At 43.9% G+C, this 24,153-nt stretch overlaps 1 protein-coding gene across 1 annotated transcript; it reads right to left on the bottom strand.

Moving 5' to 3' along the window:
- Positions 1–1,577: 1,577 nt before the first annotated feature.
- On the bottom strand, positions 1,578–21,517 carry B3GALT5 (beta-1,3-galactosyltransferase 5). The gene is made up of 3 exons (XM_038760343.1): positions 21,407–21,517; positions 4,161–4,303; positions 1,578–3,344 (listed from the first exon to the last, which is right to left on the bottom strand). The coding sequence occupies exon 3, from the start codon at positions 3,342–3,344 to the stop codon at positions 2,391–2,393; it is 954 nt and encodes a 317-aa protein (XP_038616271.1). The 5' UTR covers positions 4,161–4,303; positions 21,407–21,517; the 3' UTR covers positions 1,578–2,390.
- Between the last annotated feature and the right edge of the window lie 2,636 nt (positions 21,518–24,153).

Raw genomic sequence — 24,153 nt, forward strand, 5'->3', positions numbered from 1 at the left:
TTACTTAGCCAGAGAAGAAATCAAAAGAAGATTAATTCAACGATAGAGGTATGTGTTCCCTGAGTTTCCAAGGAGGGAGTTGGGGGAAGAATGAGGCTTTTTAAAGTCCTCAAAGCCAAATGAATATCCGACTGCTCTATCCAGAATTGTTGATGATCTCTACTACTACTTTGGAAGAGCCACACAGAGATCAGAAGTGGCATGGAAACAGGTGATTGATTGCGTAGTTTTGCCCATGGCTGAGAATATGCATGTATCCAAAGTAAACCAAGCCTTTTTTCAGTACTACAAATTTTCAAATTTAAGCAAATTTGAAGAGGATGGCCCTGGGATTCTTGGGTCATCAGAGGCCTGAAACTCTGCTCCTCTAGCCTCTGCTCAGGAGGCCCCTTCTGCTCTTGTGATAGTAATAGCTGTCTTTATAATACTTTTTGTTTACATTTTTCCTTATGTGTCTCTCGCCAACCCTCTCCCCGACCTTACTCTTAGGTTGTAAGCCCCATGGGGGCCAGGACCGTGTCAACATCTCATCCGTATACTCTTTTCCCAGTGTTTAGTTCTATGTTCACATCCCAGTCAGTGCTTAATAAATATTAGTCCTCTAATGGCAATTTACTGTTCTCACAGCCCTCATGCATGGTGTATCCTTTTGAGACCTCAAAGTGTTTTCCAAGGGAGTGACTTGCCTCAGTTTCTCCTCAGCCCTAAGGAAGATATGACTAAACATCCATATAAAGGAATAGCACAGCAAAAATCAAAAACAAACAGCCAGGAAGTTTCTTGTCTTCCTAGTTAAACAAGACTCTTAGGATAGGTTTCTGCTGATCCTAGGAGGTGAACAGGCATAAGGAAATAAATTTCAGAGGACGGTGCCATCTCCACACAAAAGTGCCTTGCTCCAAACAGCGTGGCTTAGTGGCAAGAGCCTGGGCTCGAGAGTCAGAGGTCGTAGGTTCTAATCCTGGCTCCGCCACTTGTCAGCTGTGTGACTTTGGGCAAGTCACTTCACTTCTCTGTGCCTTAGTTCCCTCATCTGTAAAATGGGGATTAAGACTGTGGGCCCCACGTGGGACAATCTGATTACCTTTTATCTACCCCAGTGCGTAGAACAGTGCTTGGCACATAGTAAGCACTTAACAAATACTATCATTATTATTAACATAGAAACCATTCAGAAAGAAGACTGTGTGGCTTAGTGAAAAGAGCGTGGGCCTGGGTTCAACTCCCAGCTCTGTACAGGCCTACTGTGTGATCTTGAGTAAATCACTTAACGTCTCTGAGCCTGTTTCCTCATCTGTAAAATGGGGATAAGATAGGAGGTGAGCCCCAAGGGGGAAAAGAACTGTGTCCTATTTCTTAACTGTGTATCTATCTCAGGGCCTAGTGCAGAGTAATAATAATAATTGTGGTGTTTATTAAGTGCTTAATACGTGCCAAGCACTGTTCTAAGTGCTGGGGTAGATACAAAGTTATCAGGGCTCACAGTCTTAATCCCCATTTTACAGATAAGGTAACAAGCACAGGTAAGTGAAGTGACTTGCCCAAGGTCACACAGCAGACAAGTGGCAGATCCGGAATTAGAACCCACGTCCTCTGACTCCCAAGCCCGTGCTCTTGCCACTAGGCCCTGCTGCTTCCATAACTGTCAGGAAGAGTGCCAGAGCTGAGTGCAGCTGCGTTTAGCTCCTCCATGCGAGCAGGCATTTTACCCGGAGCCTGAAAGGTCCCAGAATGCCCTGCTTGACCCACTTCGATGCCTGGGCCAGGTGTGAGTTTATACATGCCTCCTTGGGGACTCAGTCTTGGGCGAATCTCCTCAGTACCTAATCCCAAGGGTATGTCCCCCTGAGAGCCCTACGGGAGGTTTGCCCAGAAAGATTAACTTGAATTTGGAGGTGGATGTTTCCTCTGCCTGAGGTGAGATGCCACCAACAGTGACACCCCTTTGAGATCATCCCTCGCTCTGGGCCCTGAGGTGAAGAACCCCGAACATTGAATATCACTATTCATCCAGGTCTCAATGAAACGAGATGTGGGAAGGGATTCGGGGTGAGGGGCCACTGGGGAAATTCAGGTAGGGACCTAGGAACGGGTGGTCCTGATCTTGCAAGATACCCACCCTTTAGAAGCAAGGGCTTCAAGCGGATATCTCTGGAGGCCAGTACCCTCCGATTTGGGCGAGCCAGTCCTGAAATCACCCTCATGTCACAAAGTAAGTCCCAGGGGCATGTGAAATGGAAACCGATTCCTTGAGTGGGGGCATCAGGATTGCAACTCAGGTCTCTAAAGTCCCAGGCCTGAGTCTGGCCTTCTGAGAGGCCTCAGTGGGCCATTTGGAATTTTCTCACTGGCCCAGATGGTCTTGGCTAAGGGGCCGCGCGGCCAGGAGGTCAGTGGCACTCTTGATTGAGGACTTCCTCCAAAGCCTTCCAGAACATCAGCAACTCATGGGGTTTCATGAAGTGGGACGTCACGATTTTCTTAAAGCGGCAGGGAGAGAAGCTGAGCTTGTCTGGGAAGAAGGTTTGCTCCCAGTGAAGTTCCTCCAGCTCGATTTTTAGCTCCGCAAGGCAAAGTCCTACAAAGACATCCTCCAGTTTAAGGAAGGGAACTCTCTCTGAAACATTATACACCTGGCTAGCGACATCGCTGGAAAACACATACCCTGTCCCAGAACAAAAAGGTGGGTACTTGGTTCCTGGGTATTCAGATGTACTCACGTACCACTTATTGAATATTTTTCGAATCGGAAATTCGTTCATTTTTAAGAAGCCGGTGAAAAAGCGAGTGGATTTATTTTTCTTTAGGAGGAGCTCAATCAGATAATAAACATTCACAAACATGTCAGAGTCCGTTTTCATTACAAAGTCAGACTGAGGACAGAAGCTGTGAACCCATTCGATTCCCATCATGGTTTTGAGGGTCAGATTGTAGTACACATCTATGAAGTCCTTTTGGATAATATCTCTGTAGATCTCACCTTCCTGGAGGATCAGACTCTCATCCTTGGGGTTGGCAGTGATGCCTAAGAGAAAGAACGTTCTTATCCGCTTCCCTCTCACCATCCGTTCTCTTCCCCAGGTGTCTCGGATCGCATTCCGAGCTTTCATCTGGTTGTGAGTCGAGGTGACCAGGACCACCAAAAAGGGGGGACTCTCTCGGCAGTCTATCTCCGGCAACTGAATAAAGCTGCTGATGTCTCTCTTGAAAAGTGGGGGAGCGGCATAATTCTTTGGAAAACCTAAGATTTCCATCAAAGTCAGCTTGGACATGAAGAAACATAAACCAGAAACCGCCAGGACTGAAACAACAGCGTACTTCACCTTAAACCTCCAGCAAGCCATCTGAAAGAAAACCAAAGGGAAATTATTGCCCCACGAAACCAGCCCCTTGAAATGTAGGAAATCCTGAGCCATGATTGTTGCTGGGGTGCGGGGTTGAGGTCGGGGAAAGATATTCTAATCCCCTCCTGCTGAAATGGTATGTCCCTCACAAAGCGGAGCTCCAAGAAAATTTGGGGCATGGGAGATTGACAGGTATCTTTCTCCTATGGGACGTGTCAGAGACATAACATGTGACCGTACAAGGAATCTCAACAAGATCGGAGACAGGCCACACATTTTAATCTAAATCTGCAGGCCACGTTGCTTTCCTTCTCTCTCAAAGTGCTGAATGAGTTCTGCCATTGCTTCTATGATACAGCAGAAAAAAAGAAATAAGTCCCATCAAGACTGCCCACTTCTTGTGCGCAACTGACTCTTAGAACTTGGCCTTTACATTTGGTTAGTGTCTTATAAACTATCTGGTATCGGAGCGAAGCTAACGGGCTGGGCAGTCTCCAGAGTTAACAGCAAAGGATCGTGGGGGCAGAAAAGGGATTTACATTAAAGTAAGGGTTAGAAGTGAAGGTACAAAGAAGCATCTGCAAATTTCTATTCTCTTTAGCATTAAGGAGAGGGAGGAATTATATCGCAGAATGTTGAAAAATAAAGCAAGTATATCTGGCCACAGTTTAATATCATGGCCACGGAGTTTATGTATATTGATGACCCCCGTCCTTGGAATGACCCCTTCAACAAAGGCAGCACTTCCCTCTACCATGAACCAAAGTTTATGTTCCCTTCTGCACAAACATAGCATTAAGCAAGCAAATGACTCACTTCTTGTTGTTTAGATAATCCCTTGAACTTGGCAGCTGAGGAAGCTGAGCTGACTCTGTGGAGTCAGCAGGTGGAAGCTTGAATTTTCTGAGTTCCAGGGCTGGTGATGCTTACCCAAATAGGCATACTGATTTCTTAAGAGACTACAGAAAAACACAAAAAAAAGCAGTGTCACTTAAATCGTGTAGCACCCATTGAAAGAAGTGGGGTTTTCTTTATTTTGGGTTTTTTTTCTAAGTAGATGGGTTTATGCACATGACAAAATGCAATATGTTGGGAATCATTTTATTTCTTTGGGAACATACACCTGGGCAAAATATGGTCTCTTGAATCTTTAACTGGGCCCCATCTTGCCTTGGGAAACTCTTATCCTTCCAGGATACCGCACTGTTATGCCCTGGGATATATTTTAGCCCATGACAAAATGCAATATGTTGGCAATCATTTTATTTCTTTGGGAACATATACCTGGGCAAAATATGGTCTCTTGAGTCTTTAACTGGGCCCCATTTCGCCTTGGGAAACTCTTATCCTTCCAGGATACAGCACTGTTATGCCCTGGGATATATTTTAGCCCAGGGATAGCTAAAATCACCATCTGCAGCTGCTGCTGATACATCAGGGCAGGCAGGAAGAGAGGAGAAGTGGGGATGTGGGTTTGGGCAGGAGCCTTAGCTTGGGAACAGGATTCGCTCTTAATGTAGCATTTGAATGGCAGGATTCATCTGAAAAAATAAGCCCACGAAGCTCTTCACTGTTGTCTGCAGCACAGCGTAGTGGATAGAGCATGGGGCTGAGAGTCAGAAGGTCATGGGTTCTAATGCTGGCTCCATCACTTGTCTGCTGTGTGATCTTGGGAAAGTCACTTCACTTCTTTGTGCCTCAATTATATCTCACCTGTAAAATGGGGATTTTGACTGTTAGCCCCACGTGGGACAGGGACTGTGCCCAACCCAATTTGCTTGTATCCACCCCAGTGCTTAGTACAGTGCCTAGCACAAAATAAGTACTTAATACCATTATTATTATTATTATTATTATTATTATTACAAAGGCACAGTCAGCCCAGACCACATCCTTCTCCACTTTGCTGTGACCTTCCTGTCCCTGTGGTGTTCCTACTGACTTCAAGGACATCTCTGTGGAATGTGGTGGAAGACAGGAACCTCTGTGAACCTGTGACCTGCAAGCGGTGAAATATTTGTTCTTACTCTTATTTTCAAATTGGTGACAAAGGTGCAGTGGTTTTTTTTTAATAATCCCAATTCATTCATTCATTCAATCGTATTTATTGAGCGCTTACTGTGTGCAGAGCACTGTAGTAAGCACTTGGGAAGTACAAGTTGGCAATGATATCAGAGCTATGATGTGTGTGAAACTAATGATGGGGATCCTCTCTGCTTCTTTCTTTCCTTGTCTTCTTCCTCGGTTTCTTTTTTTTCTTGTTCTTTTCTCTAATTAGAGGAGTGAAGCATGCGGTCTGGGTTTTAGTAGGAAATCAGGGAGGTATGGCAGGAGGGAGTTTCTGTTACATGTGAAAGTGTGAAATCACTGGTGGTTCTTGAGTGGGGAAATGTGGACTGAACAGTACTGTAGGACAGTGATCTGGGCAGCCAGGATTTGGTGACAGATTGAAATATGTGGGTTGGATGAGAGAGATAAGGATAATGCCAAGGTTACAGGCTTGTTAGGAAGGATGGTAGTGCTGTCTGCAGTGATGGGAAAGTCAGTGAAGAACAGGGTTTAGGTGGGAAGACATTATTTTGGAAGACATGGTTTGAGCAAATGTGTATGGCATCAATCAGTGGTATTTATTGAGTTTTTTCTGTGCACTGTGTTTGGAGGAGTACACTAGAGTAAGAAGGCACAATCTCTACCCTCAAGAATCTTAAAATCTAGCACTGGATTCCCCTTCTAGACTATAAGCCCCTTGTGGGCAAGAAATGTTTACTAACCCTATTATACTATATTCTCCCAAGCACCTCATGCACTTAGTACAGTGCTCTGCACATAGTAAGTGCTCAATTAATACACTTTATTAATTGGATAGAGAATGAGTACTACTACAATTTTTCCATAAAGCAGGAGAGAGAGTGGCTTAGTGGAAGGGTATGGGGCTGGGAGTCGAGACCCAGGTTCAATTTCTGCTCTTTCGCTCTCCTATTATGTAATCTTCAGCAAATCTCGGAACCTCTCTGAGCCTTAGTTTCCTCGTCGCTGAACGGGATTAATTTTGTTAGTGAAAAAATTGGGGGTTCCTTCTGTTCTGGGGAACAGAGTAGCTATTTGGTTGTCCAGAGCTATCCAGGCTGAAACGTCACAATGCTAGGGGTCAAGGACAGAAGCAAACTCGCACATGAAGAATGTGTCCCTGAAGCAGTGAGGCCTAGTGGAAGGAGTACGGGCCTAGGAGCCTAGGGCCTTGGTTCTAATCCTGGCTCCGCCACTTACTTGCTGTGTGACTTAATAAATACACTCGATTGATTGATTGACCATGGGCAAGTCATTTCACCTCTCTGGGCTGCAGGTTTCCTCGTCTGTAAAATGCTGATGAAATATCTGTCCTCCTTCCCTCTTCGACTGTGTCCCGGGTGAGACAGGGACTGTATCTACCTCAAGACTGTAGCTCACTGTGGGCAGGGAACAAGTCTGTTTATTGTTATACTGTACTCTCCCAAGTGCTTAGTACAGTGCTCTGCACACAGTAAGTGCTCAATGAATAGAACTGAGTGAGTGGATGAACGAATGACCCGATTAACTCGTATGTCTTCCGGTGCGTAGGACAGTATTTAGCACATGGTTAGTGCTTAACAAATACCACAGTTATTATTAGATTGTTAGCTCCTTGAGGACAGGGATTACGAGCCATGCTGGGGGTTCTGTGGCTCAGACTCTGGGTTTACAGGGAGCTGGGAGGGAAATGCAAAGGATCTGGATCAGCGGATGGGGGTCGGGTCAGGAATCCACCTGTTAACATGCTCAGCATTTATATGGGCTTTACAAATTATATAAGTTCTGCAGAAGACTCAGGTCTCTTCTGAATTTCTTTTCCCTGGACATTCTATATGATACCCTTATCATGCTCAGTGGTATTTATTGAGCACTTGCTATGTACAGAGCACTGTACACAGAGCTTGGGAGAGTACAGCAGAAATGGCATACATGTTCCCTGCCCATAATGAGTTTTCAGTCTGGTGGGGGAGACAGACATTAATATGAAAAATAATGTTATATAATTTACAGATGTGTATAGAAGTGCTGTGGGGTTGAGGGTGGGGCGAATCAGTTACCTCATCTGTAAAATGGGAATTAAGACTGTGAGCCCCACGTGGGACAACCTGATTACCTTGTATCCACCCAGCGCTTAGGACAGTGCTAGGCACATAGTAAGCGCTTAACAAATACCATAATCATCATCATCATTAAATGCCCAAGAGTCACAGTTCCAAATGCAGTACATTATGTGATGAAAGGCGTCATAAAGACAAACAGTGTGGCCTAGTGGAACAAGCACGGACTTGGGAGTCGGAGGACCTGGATTCTAATCCTGGCTCTGCCATGCACCAGCTGTGTGACCTTGGGCAAGTCACTTAACGTCTCTGGGGCCTCAATTCCCTTATATGCAAAATGGGGATTCAATACCTGTTCTCTTACTTAGACTATGAGTTCCGTGTGGGACCTAATTATCTTGTTAGTGACCCCAGTAATTAGTACAGTGTTTGGCACATAGTAAGTGCTTAACAATTATTATTATTACTATTGACACACCTGCAGAATTGGCAAAGGATATGGATATGAACAGAATGTACAGAATTGGCAAAGGAGTGCCCAGGTTTCCACAGTGCTGATAGTGGCCACCCTAACCATAGTCCTGTGTTATGACATTAGATTAGTGAACAATGCCGTGTTCATCCTGATTTTCCCTTCAATGGTATCCCTTCTCTGCCTTCATCTCCCCAGACTTAAGCGTCCTAACCTGTTTGGCCTAGTCTCATTCAGAAGCCATTCTCATTGAACATCCTTCAGTTGGTACAGAGAAGCCAGCCTGGAACTGGAGTCATTCAATCGTATTCATTGAGCGCTTACTGTGTGCAGAGCACTGTACTAAGCACTTGGGAAGTACAAGTTGGCAACGTATAGAGACGGTCCCTACCCAACAGTGGGCTCACAGTCTAGTAGGGGGACTGGATAAACCATCAATGAATTGAAATTGATAAGTTAAGTCAACCCAGGCAACTGTTTCCAAGCAGGGAAAGTTTCTGTCGAGTAACATAATTCTACCAGTTTCTGATTCTACTATGACCAAAATGGAGGTGACTCTCTAACCCCAGCTAAGAGAGGCAGCAGTCGACAGACAAGCAAAATCATAAAAATAGGAGCTGCCAGTGCTGCTTTCTCAATGGATGAAATGATTTGAGTTGGGAATTTCACAAAAGCACTTTAAAAAAAAAATCAGAAGCATGAAGAGAAACCATTACTTAATCCTTCAAGTATAAAAACAATCAACACCATCTGTGAACAAGGATTGTTTTTCTCCCAGCCTATATGAATCTCTCATTTGATACTGTAGTAAAGACTAAACACCAACTCTGGGCTGTCATGGTCATTTCCAAGACAATAGATTAGGATATTGCTGCAGCATGGAGCAGATGGGTTGGAAAGAAAGGCCTCATTGAACTCCAACTCACAAACAGCAGAAAAGCCCAGCAGGGAATGACAAGCAAAATACCCTGCTTTCTCTAATTATTACTTTGTCATATATCCCCAAGAGCCAAGCACCGTCCTTGATAATAAAACACAACAAAATCCGCAAAGTATTATTTTCCCTCAATATGGAATGTATATTGTATAACTTCCTAACCATCTGGGGCAAGAAGAGAAAATGTTCAGCAATATTCAGGTGTCTATTAACATTGCAAGACAAGGTTTGCTAGGCCAGGGTTTTTGTCTAGGGGCAGTTAACAATTCAAACAGGCTGTAAAATAATAAAATATACTTTTCATTCACAGAACCCCTCCTACACATGCTTCTCATAGCATGTTCCAATCAAGGATTTCATCAGGATATATTTGGTCAGCTTCCTGTTTAACTTTGTTGTTTCTCTTTTTCTCCTATTTGTAAATCATTTTGGTCTGTCTCCCCCTTTTATGATGTGCAGGGCACTTGAGAGAGTACAATACAATAGAGTATTGTCTTCCTTGTAGACTGTAGACATGTTCCCTGCTCATATGGAGCTTACAGTCTAGATGGGGAGATGGGTTTTAATATAGATAAATAAATTATGGATATGTACATAAGTGCTGAGGGGCTGAGGGTGGGTGAATATCACCCCCATGAGATTCAAAGCTCCTTGAAGGCATGAAGTGTGTCTTGCTTCTGTTTTACTCTTCTAATGAAAGAGTGGGAGTGGAGATAGAGAAAAAATGGCAAAAGGATTTCATAAATCTTGTAACAGGAACCAAGCTAAAAATGTCAGAAACAGCTTTTAAAACATGGCAAATAAACAACCATTCTCTGAGCACTCAAAGATACACCCCTTCCAAACACTATCTGGACTTCACAGAGTCTGGGAAAGATCATTTTTCATCCTTTGAGATACACTGTGAGAGAGACAGGGCAGGGTCCTCAGTATATCCCCATTAAGAGCTTTTGGTTCATGTTGGTGATTTTGCTGCTGAAAATGGCAGGGACAAAGTAACACTCCTGAATGCATATGCACGCATTTACATGCATAACTAGGATATGTACACTTTCCCTGACTGAAGCCCATTTCACTGACAGAATTTTCTGGAGGGGAAAGCTTTGAGTCAGGCATTTTGAAAAGGTTCTTGGAAAACTGTGATTCTTAAATAACCATGGCAAACCATCCCAACCATCAATTAAGATTCTGGGCCCAGGGTTGTCCTCTTGGCTAGAGGGTTGTGAGATCCATGAATAGGGTTAGAAGTGGGGTCATGGAGTTTCCATTTCTGGACGTCCTTATAAATAGGGTAGGCTTTGATCTGTCTGGAGTGGTTTAAACTCTTGCCCTGCCCCAAACCAGAAATAGCAGGCTCAACCCACAGTGGCCCACTCTTTCTGGACATGAGCAGAGCACAGACAGAAAAAAAAAAAGCATCCGAGAAGGATTCAGGGCAGGACTGGTGCTTCCCATATCTCCCTGGGGAGTCTGGGGGCCCTTTCCCACCTCCTTCTTTCCTCCTCCCCTCACTCTGCCAACATGGGAGAGAAGCAGCGTGCGCTGGTGAAAGGGCCACAGGTCAGAGAACCCAATCTCAGCTCCATCACTTGCCTGCTGTGTGACCGTGGGAACCAGACCTAACTTCTCTGTGCCTCAGTTTCCTCACTGTAAACTAAAGATTAAATATTTGTTCTCCCTCTTCCTTAGAATGTGAGGCCTAAACTTACATCTGGTCTGTCTGTATGATATACGTTATTTTGGGGTGAAACAAAGCTTGTTTCTTCACTGAATATTTGAAATTCGGTTCTAAGGATTTAACATTAATAAAGCTCACGTTGCCCTTCATCAATTCATTCATCCTCACAGATCCTAAAATAGAACACTTTAGGGTGACAAGCCGAAAGGAGAGTGCAAAAAAATCTAGACTTGCATCATTGTGAAAGTTAATATAACAGAATAAGGCTCTTAATTTATTCAATTTCTAAACTCGTTGTGGGCAAGGGCTGTGTCTACCAACTTCATTATATTGTACTCTCCCAAGCACTTAGTACAGGACTCTGCACAAAGTAAAACTCAATAAATATGATCTTCTCTGGGAACTTGAAACACATGTATATGTGTGTGTGCATGTTGCAATGCACATTTTGAAGATGACAGTACTGACTGTGAACTTCATTCATATGTGTAGGTTTGACTGAAAAGACTGGTGTATAAACACTTAATGTACAGTCCTTGTACACTAAAGCTATTTTGGGAGATGGTTTTGTCACTGTAAATATTTTTTTTCTTACTAGAATCTGGAAAAAGCATAGCTAACATTCAGACCAAACAACTGTTTGTGGACAGAGAATTATACAGATCCAGACTGACAGAAAGAGCACAGGGCTGGGAGTTAAGAGACCTGGGTTTTAATCTCAGCTCTGTCATGTGCCTGCTTTGTGACTTTGGGCAAGTGACTTACTTCTCTGTGTCTCAGTTTCCTCATCTGTAAAATGGGGATTAAATACCTGTTCTCCCTTTAGACTGTGAGCCCCTTGTGAGATAGCGAGTATGGCTGATGTGAGCCCACTACCCCACATACTAAGTGCTAAACAAATACCACAATTCTAATTATGAGTGCCAGAAGGACAAGGAAAAAGATTCTCTGCAGATATCCAAAGAATCAAGAATCAGGAATCCCCCATTGCTTCAGAGAGAATGAATTAACGGTTGGGGAGGCAGACATTAAAATAAATTACAAATAGGGGAAGTTACAAAGTATAAGGATATGGACATAAGTGCTGACTATACATTGAATGACTCTGTGACCTTGGACAACATTGCTACCCATCTGAGGAAATTTGGTTTCTCCTTATGTACAAATGGCTTGTGGGAAATCAAAATGGGATCATTTGTGTGAAAGGGCTTCAAAAGAGATAAGCAATAAAGGTACAATAAAGTTTTACAGAACATGATTATTGTTCCATGTTCTGAGAGATAAAAAATCATAATCATATCAGGAAAACCTATTCATGAGTAGAGAATGAATTTCCATAACAACCCACGGATAGAGGTTGTTCACACAGTGAGCGCTCAATAAATGCCACTGATTGGTTGATTAATTGAATAGAAAAGGAAAGATTCTCCTTCCTCCTTCACCTACAGTGACAGGAAAATTGATTGATTCCAGTCAGTAGGAACAAGCTCATCAGGACCCACCTATACTGCACGGGACCATGTGGAAAAAGAATGGATGGTAGCAGGAAAACCAAGAATCTGCTGTCTGGGGAACCGAAATGGGGAATACTCAGGCCCGGAAAGCAAATTAAGCTAACTGTTTCAAGCAAACATTGCGCTAAAACAGCGGGGATAACTGACAGATGTCAACCCCAGCACCTCCACTTTACCAAATTAGGAGAGAAACTGCTCAACTTTCAAAAATATGGGTTGACCATCTATGTAGCCACAGAGCTGATTTTGCAAACAATCTGCTGAGCTACAAAAGAATTGAAATTGCTCCTCTAGCTACAGTGCTCTACTGCTCTTGTCGGATTTATTGTAGCCTCTTGTATTTTTCATTTTCATTTGTCATTATGCATCTGGTGTTAGCCATTCTGTCTCCTAACTCTTAGGTTGTGAACCACTGGGGGCCAAGTTCCCTGTCTGTACCTCATCCATGTACTTTTTTTCCCAGAGTTTAGTACAGTGTCTTGCACACACTACACATTTAACAAATAATATTACTACTACTATGAATGCAGCAGACACACCAGCCTGGCAAACAGCACTAAGGAAGACTGTTGCTGGAGTGAAGCATAAAGCTGCTTTAGAATCTGTGGTTCTTGGAGCCAGGGATCATTTCTACGAACTCTATTGTGTTGAACACTCCCTATGTGCTCTGCACACAGTAAGTGCTAAATAACTACCATTGATTGATTGATGAAGATGATATTACTAGGAAGCAGGCTCCAAAGCAGAGATAGGCTTTGTATGGGACAAAAGTGTTTGTACAGCAAGGATACAGCTTTCCATGTAAACAATGTGGAAGGGATTGTAAACTCCCATTAAATTGTAAGCTCCTCAAGGGACTGGGTTTTTTTTTTCTTTCATTGTACTCCCCCAAGCACCTAGTGCACTGTTCTGCACAGAGTAAATACTCGATCAATCGATCAATGATATTTATGGAGTGCTTACTGTGTGCAGAGCTCTGTACTACGCACTTGAGAGTATAAAAGATACAATTGATTGGATAAATGAATAACAGTCGCATGCAGATCTTTTCAGTCACATTCTCAATTTTTTTATGGTATTCATTAAGCGCTTACTATTTGCCAAGCATTGTACTAAGCTTTGGGTAGACGCAAGCTAATCAGGTTGGACAGGGTCCATATCCCACATGGGGCTCACAGTCAATCCCCATTTTAAAGATGAGGAACCTGAGGCATCAAGGAGTTAAGTGACCTGCCCATGGTCACACCGTAGCCAAGTGGTGGAGCTGGAATTAGGACCCAGGTCCTTCTGATTCCCAGGCCCACACTCTATCCATTAGCCCATGCTGCTTCTCAATAAATCAATCAGTCACAAACAGGCACTCATTGTTTAGTAATGCCTTCATCAATCATCAGTGGTATTCAGTGAGTGCTTTCTATGCGCAGAGACTGTATTAAGTGCTTGGGAAAGTAAAACATGATCCCTTTGCAGGTGAAGGACATTTTTCATTATCTATCTATCTATCTATACATATATGTATATATAAAATATGTAAAATATATAAAAAGATATACAAAATATTTATATCTATCTATATATACATATAGATAGATAGATACAGAAAGATATATATACAGATAGATATATATACACATATAGATAGAGATAGATAGATAGATAGATAGATAGATAGATAGATATACATATTTTTCCCTCCACTTCAGAGGCAGCAGGATTAAACCCATGAGAAGAGACTGTCAGAAGCAGAATGATCAAAACAACAGCTGAGGCTATTGCCCCAGGGCCTGTGGTGATTTCACTCAAACATTCAATCAGTCAGTCACTCACACTTTCCTTTCCAATTTCTTGCGACTTCCAAGTTCATGACTTGAATTCTTTCCCCTTCCACCCCTGACAAGCAGCATGGCATAGTGAATACAGCACAGGCCCGGGAGTCAGAAGGTCATGGGTTCTAATCCCACTCTGCCACATGTCTTCTGTGTGACTTTGGGCAAGTCATTTCACTTCTCCGTGTCTCAGTTACCTCATCTGTAAAATGGGGATTGAGACTGTGAGCCCCACGTGGGACAGAGACTGTGTTGGACCTGATTTGCTTGTATCCACCCCAGGACTAGGCCCATGGTAAGCATTTAACAAGTACCAAAAACAAACAAATAATAGTAACAGCAATAAGTGTGGGAAGCAGCGTGGCCTTAATGGAAACAGCATAAGACTGGGAGTCAGAGGACCTGGCTTCTAATCATGGTTCTGCCAATTAGTTGCCCACTATTTAACTTGGGGCAAATTCCTTAACTTCTCTGTGCCTCAGTTTCCTTATCTGTAAAATGGGGGTTCAAAACCTGAACTCTCCATACTTAGACTGTGAGCCCCATGTGGGACAGGGACTGTGTCTGACCTGATTAACTTGTATCTACCCCAAAGCATATAACAGTGTATGTGCTTAACAAATATCATAACTGTGGTATTTGTTATGTGATTATTTTAAAATTTATGGTAATACCTATGGTATTTGTTAAGTGCTTACTATGTGCCAAGCACTGTTCTAAGCACTGGGGTAGTTACCAGGTAATCAGGTTGGTCACAGTCCTTGTCCCACATGAGGCTCACAGTCTCAGTCCCCATTTTACAGATGAGGTAACTGAGGCACTGAGAAGTTGTGATGTTCCCAAAGTCACACAGCAGGCAACTGATGGAACCAGGATTAGGAGGCACATCCTCTGCCTTCTGAGCCCATGCTCTTGACACTATTGTACTTAACTGTACTTATACAGTGCCACGTCTTGTACTTAACCAATCTAGCATGTGAGGATCTCTCGGTGCAACGTGAGAACTGTGAGTGCCTCGATTCATATTCCTGGGAGGAGGAAAGCCCCTGATAGAGAAAAGCTGCATCCCTGCAGCAGGTGCAGAATGGCCCAGTTCCAGGAGTGAAGTCCTTACGTATATATGTTTGCAGGTATTTATTACTCTATTTATTTATTTTATTTGTACATAGTTATTCTATTTATTTTATTTTGTTAATATGTTTTGTTTTGTTGTCTGTCTCCCCTTCTAGACTGTGAGCCCGCTGTTGGGTAGGGACCGTCTCTATATGTTGCCAACTTGTACTTCCCAACCGCTTAGTACAGTGCTCTGCACAGAGTAAGCGCTCAATAAATACGATTGAATGAATGAATGAATGGAGGAGGGACAAACACAAAAGCCTGGACTGTGGGGAAAGGCCGGACTTGGTCAGGAGGATGCTTCCCAAGGTGATAATGTGCCCATAGCCCCACTCCCTCTGCTTTTGTGCATGAAACCAGCACAGCTTGTAAAAATGTATGCTTCCCTTTTTCTATTGAGACCCCCGATGGCCGGTCGTGCAGACCGTCCTTTACGTTCCCTGCGCAGCTTTGCTTGGGTCTCCCTGCACTGATCAGGATGTAAGGATTGAGATGCCATTAGGACTGATACTGTTGTGGGTCTGTTGTGCTTCCTGTAGTCTCCTGTGCAGCTATGTCGGCGTCTCCCTGCACCGATCGGGGTATGGGTATTGCTTCCCTGTTAAGTCTACTTATTATACGTAGCCTTTGCCTGCATTGTATCACTGGTACCTTTGTGAACCGTATCGTGGGGACTTACATCTGGTCTCAGTGTGAACTGTGTCTTGTACAGTCATACGAGCACCATATGTAAACCCCTGGGAGAGTATAATAGAGTAAGCAGTGTGGCCTTGTAGATAGAGCACGAATCTGGGAGTCAGAAGGTCAAAAGTCCTAATCCCGGCTCCGCCACTTGTCGGCTGGGTGACCTTGGGCAAGTCGCTTTGTTTCTCTGGGCCTCGGTTACCTTATCTGTAAAATGGGGACTAAGACAGTAAGCCCCATGTGGGACAGGGACTATGTCCAACCTGATTACCTTGTCTCCTCCAGTGTTTAGAACAGTGCTTGGCACATAATAAGCACCTAACAAATATGATAATAATTATTATTACTATTAAATGGAATTTATTAAGCGCTTACTATGTGCAAAGTACTGTTCTAAGCGCTGGGGAGGTTACAAGGTGATCAGGTTGTCCCCCATGGGGCTCACAGTCTTCATCCCCATTTTACAGATGAGGGAACTGAGGCACAGAGAAGGGAAGTGACTGGCCCAAAGTCACACAGTTGACAAGTGGCGGAGCTGGGATTTGAACCCATGACCTCTGACTCCAAAACCCGGGCTCTTTCCACTGAGCCACGCTGCTCCACCCGATCCTTGCCCTCAAGGTGCTTACAATCCACTTAAGTAATCGTCTAGACTATAAACTTGTTATGGACAGTGAACATGTCTGCCAATTCTGTTTCATTGTATTCTCCCAAGCGCTTATTACAGTGCTTTGCACCTAGAAAGCACTCAATAAATAACATCGATCGATCGATCGATTAATTTACAGTGGAAAAGGTATAGGAATTATTTTCAGAGTAATGGTAAAAGGAGAGCTGCTTCTGACTTCCTAATGGGCACAAGGAAAGACAGCAGCCAAGGAGTGGAAAAAAGATGTAGGCCTGTTTTAACGGTGCCGTCCTTGGGAAGATCATTACTTTCATATTTTCATGGTTCATAACAGCCATAATGGCAATTAGATCAGGCTTTCCATAGCCAGTAATCCTAGGCTATGCAAGGGGCCGTCAGCCTTTTCGGCTGGCCATTAACTGCCGGAAAGCTTTGTCTACGATCATTCTTCCTTAATTACAGGAATTAAAATAATGACAAAACTGAAAATTGAAAGGGCACACCAAAATGGATTAGAAGGCCTTTCCTGCAAATATTCCCAGACTAGGTAGGTATCGGTACAATGATGCCACTTATGAGGACGTTTCCCTGTCTCCCCCATTGACTCAGACCACTATCTGGAGGGTTCTGCCACCTCCACTTTCGAGTTTTATTTTTGTTCTAAATGGCCAAAAAAACATTTTTATCCAAGAAGGCCTCCCAGATTAATTGCAACAATGCAGTCTCAGCAACCCAACACCCATCCTTAAGACTTAGGGATTTTATGTACAAATGTACAGTGTAATTTATTCCTATATTTATTTGTACTTACTGACTTAGCTATTTCATCCTGATACATTTATACTACCTCCTACTATATCCTTGTCTTTCCTCCTACTCTCACTACATGTAAATTATTTCTGCCTCTTCTACCTGCTCCTTGAGGGCAGGGAATATCGGTCTTGCTTCTGTTGTAATAAATCTATGGTATTTATTGCATTCTACTAAGCGCTTGGGAAAGTACAATACAACAGAGTTGGTAGACATGATCCCTGTCCACAAAGAGCTGGTTGTACCCTCCCAAGTGCTCAGAAGAGTGCTTAGCACTCAGTTTGGAGTCAGTTGATTAATTAATGGGTCCTTCCTCCAACTAATGAAATGCTAGCCTGGAGATTTTGAGATTAACTTCCAGCACACTTCTTGATTCCCTGAGGAGGAGCAATACGAAATGGAACAATTCTAACAATGTGGATGGCCATTCTGGATCATTCTACCTCCTCTCTCCACTTGTGTATTTTTCTCTTCCTTTTCCTCATGGGTTCAAATCCCCGCTCCGCCAATTGTCAGCTGTGTGACTTTGGGCAAGTCACTTAACTTCTCTGTGCCTCAGCTCCCTCATATGTAAAATGGGGATTAAGACTATGAGCCCCCCATGGGACAACCTGATCACTTTGTAACCTCCCCGGCTCTTAGAACAGTGCTTTGCACATAGTAAGCACTTAATAAATGCCATCATTATTATTATTATTCCTCTGCCTCACCCCTCATTCCCACCAACCCCTAGACCTCCTGCAAAACAAACAAACAAACAAAAACCTTTCTAGTCAGCGACATGGGAAAATTTCCTCAAATCCCCACTTTGCCTAACCTGAGTCAATCTACTCTGACCAACCTTAAGCCTCTGGTTCCCCTGCTATTGATGTCCTTGGCCTAAAAAGGAGGAATGAACTTGTGATTCAGGGCTTTACTGACTAAGCTTTAACTAGATCACACTCACAATCTCTGTGCTTGAGAAACAAGCCCATAAAAAAAAACTGTAAAATGGACTAGGAAGCAGAAGAACTTGAGTCGTGTCACTGTCACTGCATATTGCTTCAGCAAGTCTCTTTATCACTGTTTCCCAATCGATGACTTGACCAAAGATGGCTCATTTAATGCAAGTTGGATGGAGGGTAGAAGAAGCAGTGTGTGGCTTAGTGGAAAGAATCCTGGTAGTCAGAGGACCTGGGTTTTAATCTAGCTCTTCCATTTACCTTCTATTGACCTTGGGTAAATCATTTGCTTCTCTGTGCCTCAATTTCCTTATCTGTAAAATGGGTTTTCAGTAGTCAGTCAATCATGTTTACTTAGTAATTACTGTGTGCAGAGCACTGTACTAAGCACGTGGAAGCGTAGACTATAGCAATAAATAAACACATTCCCTGTCCATAACGAGTTCCCCCTCTTAGAAACCATGAGTCCCATGTGCAACAGGGACTTTATCCAACCTGATTATCTTGTATTTACCCCAGAACTTAGTACAAGTGCTTGACCCATACTGGACACATACTTGACACATAAGAAACAGCTTGGCATAGTGGATAGAGCAGAAGGTCATGGGTTCTAATCAATTAGATTCTAATCTAATCACTCAATTCCCACTTCTAGACTGTTAGCCCACTGTTGGGTAGGGACTGTCTCTATATGTTGCCAGCTTGTACTTCCCAAGTGCTTAGTACAGTGCTCTGCACACAGTAAGCGCTCAATAAATACGACTGATTGATTGATTGATTGATTCTAATCCCAGCTCTGCCACTTGTCTGCTGTGTGACCTTGGGCAAGTCACTTAACTTCTCTATGCCTCAGTTTCCTCAACTATAAAATGAGGGATTCAATACCTCTTCTCCCTCCTACTTAGACTGTGAACCCATGTGAGACAGGAACTGTATCTGATCTAATTATCTTGCATCTACTCCTTTTCTAATACTAATAATAATAATAATAACTGTATCTGGCAAGTGCTTATCATGTGCCAAGCATTGTTTTAAGAGCTGGGCTAGATACATTATTATTATTATTAGAAAAGGAGCAGAGGAATGAAACACTGGTTCACACATTGCCCTCCCACCCTAGGCAGACTCTCTGGATAGAGAGAGCTGACATTCACCAACCAAGGGGCTATTCTTTGTTTCCTAAGTGCAGGTTAGTATCAACCTCGAAGAGTCAAACACTGTATTTGTTACATGCACACAAAACAGTTTTAAGCCCAGCCTCTGAGTGCCTTAAAGTAACATTTGGCACAGGAGTGTTAAAGTTAATCAGAGAGGAGAAAAAAAGGAAAGAGGATGCAAAAGAAAATGTTACAAAGAGGTGTGCATGCACACGATAGCATATATGTATACACAAAGAGAAAAGAGATCTCCCTCTAAGGAAATTACAGGGGTTTTTTTCCCCCAGAGGCCCATACTAAAGAGGCAGAAGGGGAAGGATGGCTCACTACCCTGAAAATATACAACATTATTCTATTTGAATAAATAACATCAAAGCAAACTGCTCTGCACACAGCACTCAATAAATACGATTGAATGAATGAATGCTGACACTATTTACTCTCTAAAATGTTCAAGGCTACATTTCCTTCTATATGATACTCTGAACTACTGACTAGCAGCAGCCCAACTGGAATATTATACCTCTAGATCTTTATCTCAACTGAATTCAATCCTTCACCTTGGAAAGGAGCTAGGAACAATAAATAGAGAAGAAATACTCGCTGCATTGGTCATGGCAAATTCTTCCTTCAGAGGCAGTGTTTTTAACGCTTTAGTTATTCAAGCAAAAGGAAAAACTAGATGAGGCCAAAAAAATCAGCTTTTTTATATCATTGAGGTATTTTATTTAAAAAAAAAAAACAGGAAGAGAAACGGATATGAGGAAAGCCACAGAGTATCTGCGGCACCTTACTCCAAAGAGATAGAGCTGAGCTAGTTGTCTCCCACTCTGGCTATTAAAGTATAAGGTTAATCAATCAATCGTATTTATTGAGCGCTTACTGTGTGCAGAGCACTGTACTAAGCGCTTGGGAAGTACAAGTTGGCAACCTATAGAGACAGTCCCGACCCAACAGTGGGCTAAGCACAGTACTTAAAGCCCAACCTGAAGAAATCCTACGCAAACGCATTTCTTTGTCCAAAGATGTCTTGTTCCGAATGACAAACTGCCAATCCTCTTTGGCAGCTCGCTCATACCTTTTAGGGGGAATTAAAAAAAAATCTAGGGGGGGGGAAGAGGGACGTTTGGAATTTTGTCGTGACGTTGGGATCATTTATCTATCCATTTCATGGCTCGATGTGCAGCAGAGGCGGGTTTGTGGAGTGGGGGCAGGGAGGGGCAGGAGGACGGGTTCTTAATAAGAACGGATCACTCAATCGTGTTTATTGAGCGCTTACTGTGTGCAGAGCACTGTACTAAGCGCTTGGATGTCTCGACTATTCCGGCGAAATGCTCTTCGAGCCATCTGGGTGTTTCCACCCATTGGCTCCGGGCAGTTGAACCACCAAAGTTGCAAAACGAGAAGACGGGGAGCTTTGGTGTGTAGCACGGGGCGAGGCTAAAGTGGCTCGCTTCGCCCCGGGCCATGCCACCGTAGACTGCACGCTCCCAGGCCCTCAGTAAGTGCTCTGCACCAGAGGAATCAATCAATCAATCAATCGTATTTATTGAGCGCTTACTATGTGCAGAGCACTGTACTAAGCGCTTGGGAAGTACAAGTTGGCAACCTATAGAGACAGTCCCTACCCAACAGTGGGCTCACAGTCTAAAAGCACATAGTAAGCACATAGTAAGCGCTCAATAAATACGATTGATTGATTGATTGATTAAAAGGGGGAGACAATCAATCAATCAATCGTATTTATTGAGCGCTTACTATGTGCAGAGCACTGTACTAAGCGCTTGGGAAGTACAAATTGGCAACCTATAGAGACAGTCCCTACCCAACTGTGGGCTCACAGTCTAAAAGGGGGAGACAGAGAACGAAACCAAACATACTAACAAAATAAAATGAATAGAATAGATATGTACAAGTAAAATAGAGTAATAAATATGTACAAGCATATATACATATATACAGGTGCAATGGGGAAGGGAAGGAGGTAAGATGAGGGGGATGGAGAGGGGGACGAGGGGGAGAGGAAGGAAGGGGCTCAGTCTGGGAAGGCCTCCTGGAGGAGGAAGCGCTCAATAAAGCCCACGGCCGGGTGGATTGGTTTTTTTCCCCCTTTTCCTGGCCCCACTCGGCGGGTGCCCTGACAACTTTTCCCAGGGATTGTTTCTCCCTCTCCCCTCCAGGACTGGTCCTTACCTGGCCGGGTCCCAGGTGTCCGGGGGTCCGAGAGATGCTGGGGCCGCTTCAGACCCGCATCCTCAGCGCCCGCCGCAGCCTCCGGATGAACCTGGCTAGGATGAGACTTTTTTTTTTTCTCCTGTCCTTGTCCTTCCGCATTTGGGAGATGAAGAGGAGGAGGAGGAGGAGGCGGAGCAGGAAGAAAAAAGGAGGAGGAGGAGGACAGAGAAAGGAGGAGGAGGAGAAAGAGGAGCAGCAAAGAAAATGCGGCAAAGGAAATCCGATAGGTGAGAGAAGAAAAAGAGGGGAGGGGGAGATGGAAGGACAGGGAGGAGTCATAATGATGGCATTTGTTAAGCGCTTACAATGTTCCGAGCCCTGTTCCAAGCGCTGGGGTAGATACAAGGTCAACAAGTTGGCCCACGTGGGGCTCACAGTCTTAATACCCATTTTACAGATGAGGGAACTGAGGCCCAGAGAAGTGTCTTGCCCAGCCGATCAGTGGCAGAGCCGGGATTTTAACCCACGCCCTCTGATTCCCAAGCCCGTGCTCTTTCCACTATAATAATGATGATGGCATTTGTTAAGCGCTTACTAAGTGCTGAGCACCGTTCTAATTGCTGGGGTAGGTACAAGGTCATCAGGTTGGCCCACGTGGGGATCACAGTCTTAATCCCCATTTTACGCATGAGGGAACTGAGGCCCAGAGAAGTGAAGTGAAGCGCTTAGTACAGTGCTCTGCACATAGTAAGCGCTCAATAAATACGATTGATGATGATGATGAAGTGACTTGCCCAAAGTCACCCAGCTGACAAGTGGCGGAGCCGGGATTAGAACCCATGACCTCTGACTCCCAAGCCTGTGCTCTTTCCACATTGTTTCTATTGAGTGCTTACTGCATGCAGAGCACTGTACTAAGCTCTTGGGAGAGTTCAGTACAACACTAAAGGCACACATTCCCTGCCCACAACGAGCTCACAGTCTAGAGGTGGGGACAGTCCTACCTCTGGCCTGGAATGCCCTCCCTCCACAAATCTGCCAAACTAGCTCTCTTCCTCCCTTCAAAGCCTTACTGAAAGCTCACCTCCTCCAGAAGGCCTTCCCAGGCTGACCCCCCCGCATTTGCCTCTGCTCCTCCTTCCCTCCCCATTGCCCCCACTCCCTCCCTCTGCCCCACCTTTCCCCTCCCCACAGCACTTGTGCATATTAGTACATATTTATTACTCTACTTTATTAATGATCGGTATATAACTGTAATTCTATTTATCTACTTTGATGGTATTGACACCTGTCTACTCGTTTTGTTGTCTGTCTCCCCCTTCTAGACTGTGAGCCTGTTGTTGGGTAGGGACTGTCTCTGTTGCCGAATTGTACTTTCCAAGCGCTTAGTACAGTGTTCTGCACACAGTAAGCACTCAATAAATACGATTGACTGAATGAATGAATGAAATAAATGACAGATATGGACATAAGTGCTGTAGGGCTGGGAGGAGGGAATAACAAAGGGAGCAAGTCAGGGCGATGCAGAAGGGAGTGGGAGAAGAGGAAAGGTGTTGGGGGGCTTAGTCACAATTTACAGACTCTCTCTCTCTCTGCTTTCCCCTCTGCATTCCTCATGGAGTTTTAGTGGGGACCGAGGACAACCCTATCTCCACACACCCACACAAACTGAGTACAAAAGAACTGAGGCACAGAGAAGTTAAGTGACTTGCCCGAGGTCACACAGCAAGCGTATGTCAGAGTCAGCATTAGAACACAGGTTCTCTCACTCCCAGCTCTGCCTCTTATCTGCTTTGTGATTTGGGCAAATCACCCCAACACCCATTCACACAACACGCCACCACTTTACCAGCCTCTGCTCCAGGGAAATTCTAAGGGAAAATTCAAGTGAAATCTTTTTTTTTTCCCTACAATATCGCTACCCTTTGGTAACTCCGTAGAAGAGATAAATTGAAAATTGAGGTGTGGGGACGGGGACATGTGGACGCCAATGGGGAGAGAAGAGGGAAACCACTGAAACCAACAGACAAAAAGTAAGGAAGTTCAAAGTCCATTAAAAAGACTCGCCTGGAAAGGCACATCTGCAGAAGTGTGCAATTCACGATCACTAGAGAACTACAGAATACCGAGGCAGGAAATCCGCCTCAAAAAGGTGTTTGTCAATATAGACAATTATGCTATCTCTCTCCCTGCATAATCACAGGCTGTTTCGGTAGGTTATTTAAAAATCAGGAAGGAGCCTCCCCCCACAGCTAGATAATGTAATAATGTCCCCGTAACCTAACCGCTTTTACCCTCTTCCCCTTAGAGGAAGTCTACTTGTTTTGTTTTGTTGTCTGTCTCCCCTTTCTAGACTGTGAACCCGTTGTTGGGTAGGGACCGTCTCTATATATTGCCGACTTGTACTTTCCAAGCGCTTAGTACAGTGCTGTGCACACAGTAAGCGCTCAATAAATACGATTGAATGAATGAATGAATGAAAGTTTATCCTATAATTTAAAAAAGCATATATTAATCCACCCCAGAGCTTAATACAGTGCCTGGCACATAGTAAACGCTAAATAAATGCCACAATTATCAATTATTAATGAACACATAATAAATACTATTGCTGCTGCATAAAGACACATCCAAATATATGTACATATACTCATTTGGCTTGTGGCAAGATACCAGGGTGGTACCTGAAGTTGTAAGCAGCCACTGAAATGCCTGCTGGGGACCTTGGGCAAGTCCCTTAACTTTTCAGTGTCTCAGTTTCCTCA

The sequence above is a fragment of the Tachyglossus aculeatus genome, chromosome 18, assembly GCF_015852505.1.
Source record: "Tachyglossus aculeatus isolate mTacAcu1 chromosome 18, mTacAcu1.pri, whole genome shotgun sequence".
In the NCBI taxonomy this organism is placed as follows: Eukaryota; Metazoa; Chordata; class Mammalia; order Monotremata; family Tachyglossidae; genus Tachyglossus; species Tachyglossus aculeatus.

What these genes read in the sequence shown, in the direction of transcription:
- B3GALT5 (XM_038760343.1), bottom strand. Translation starts at nt 3,344, where the DNA reads ATGGCTTGCTGGAGGTTTAAGGTGAAGTACGCTGTTGTTTCAGTCCTG.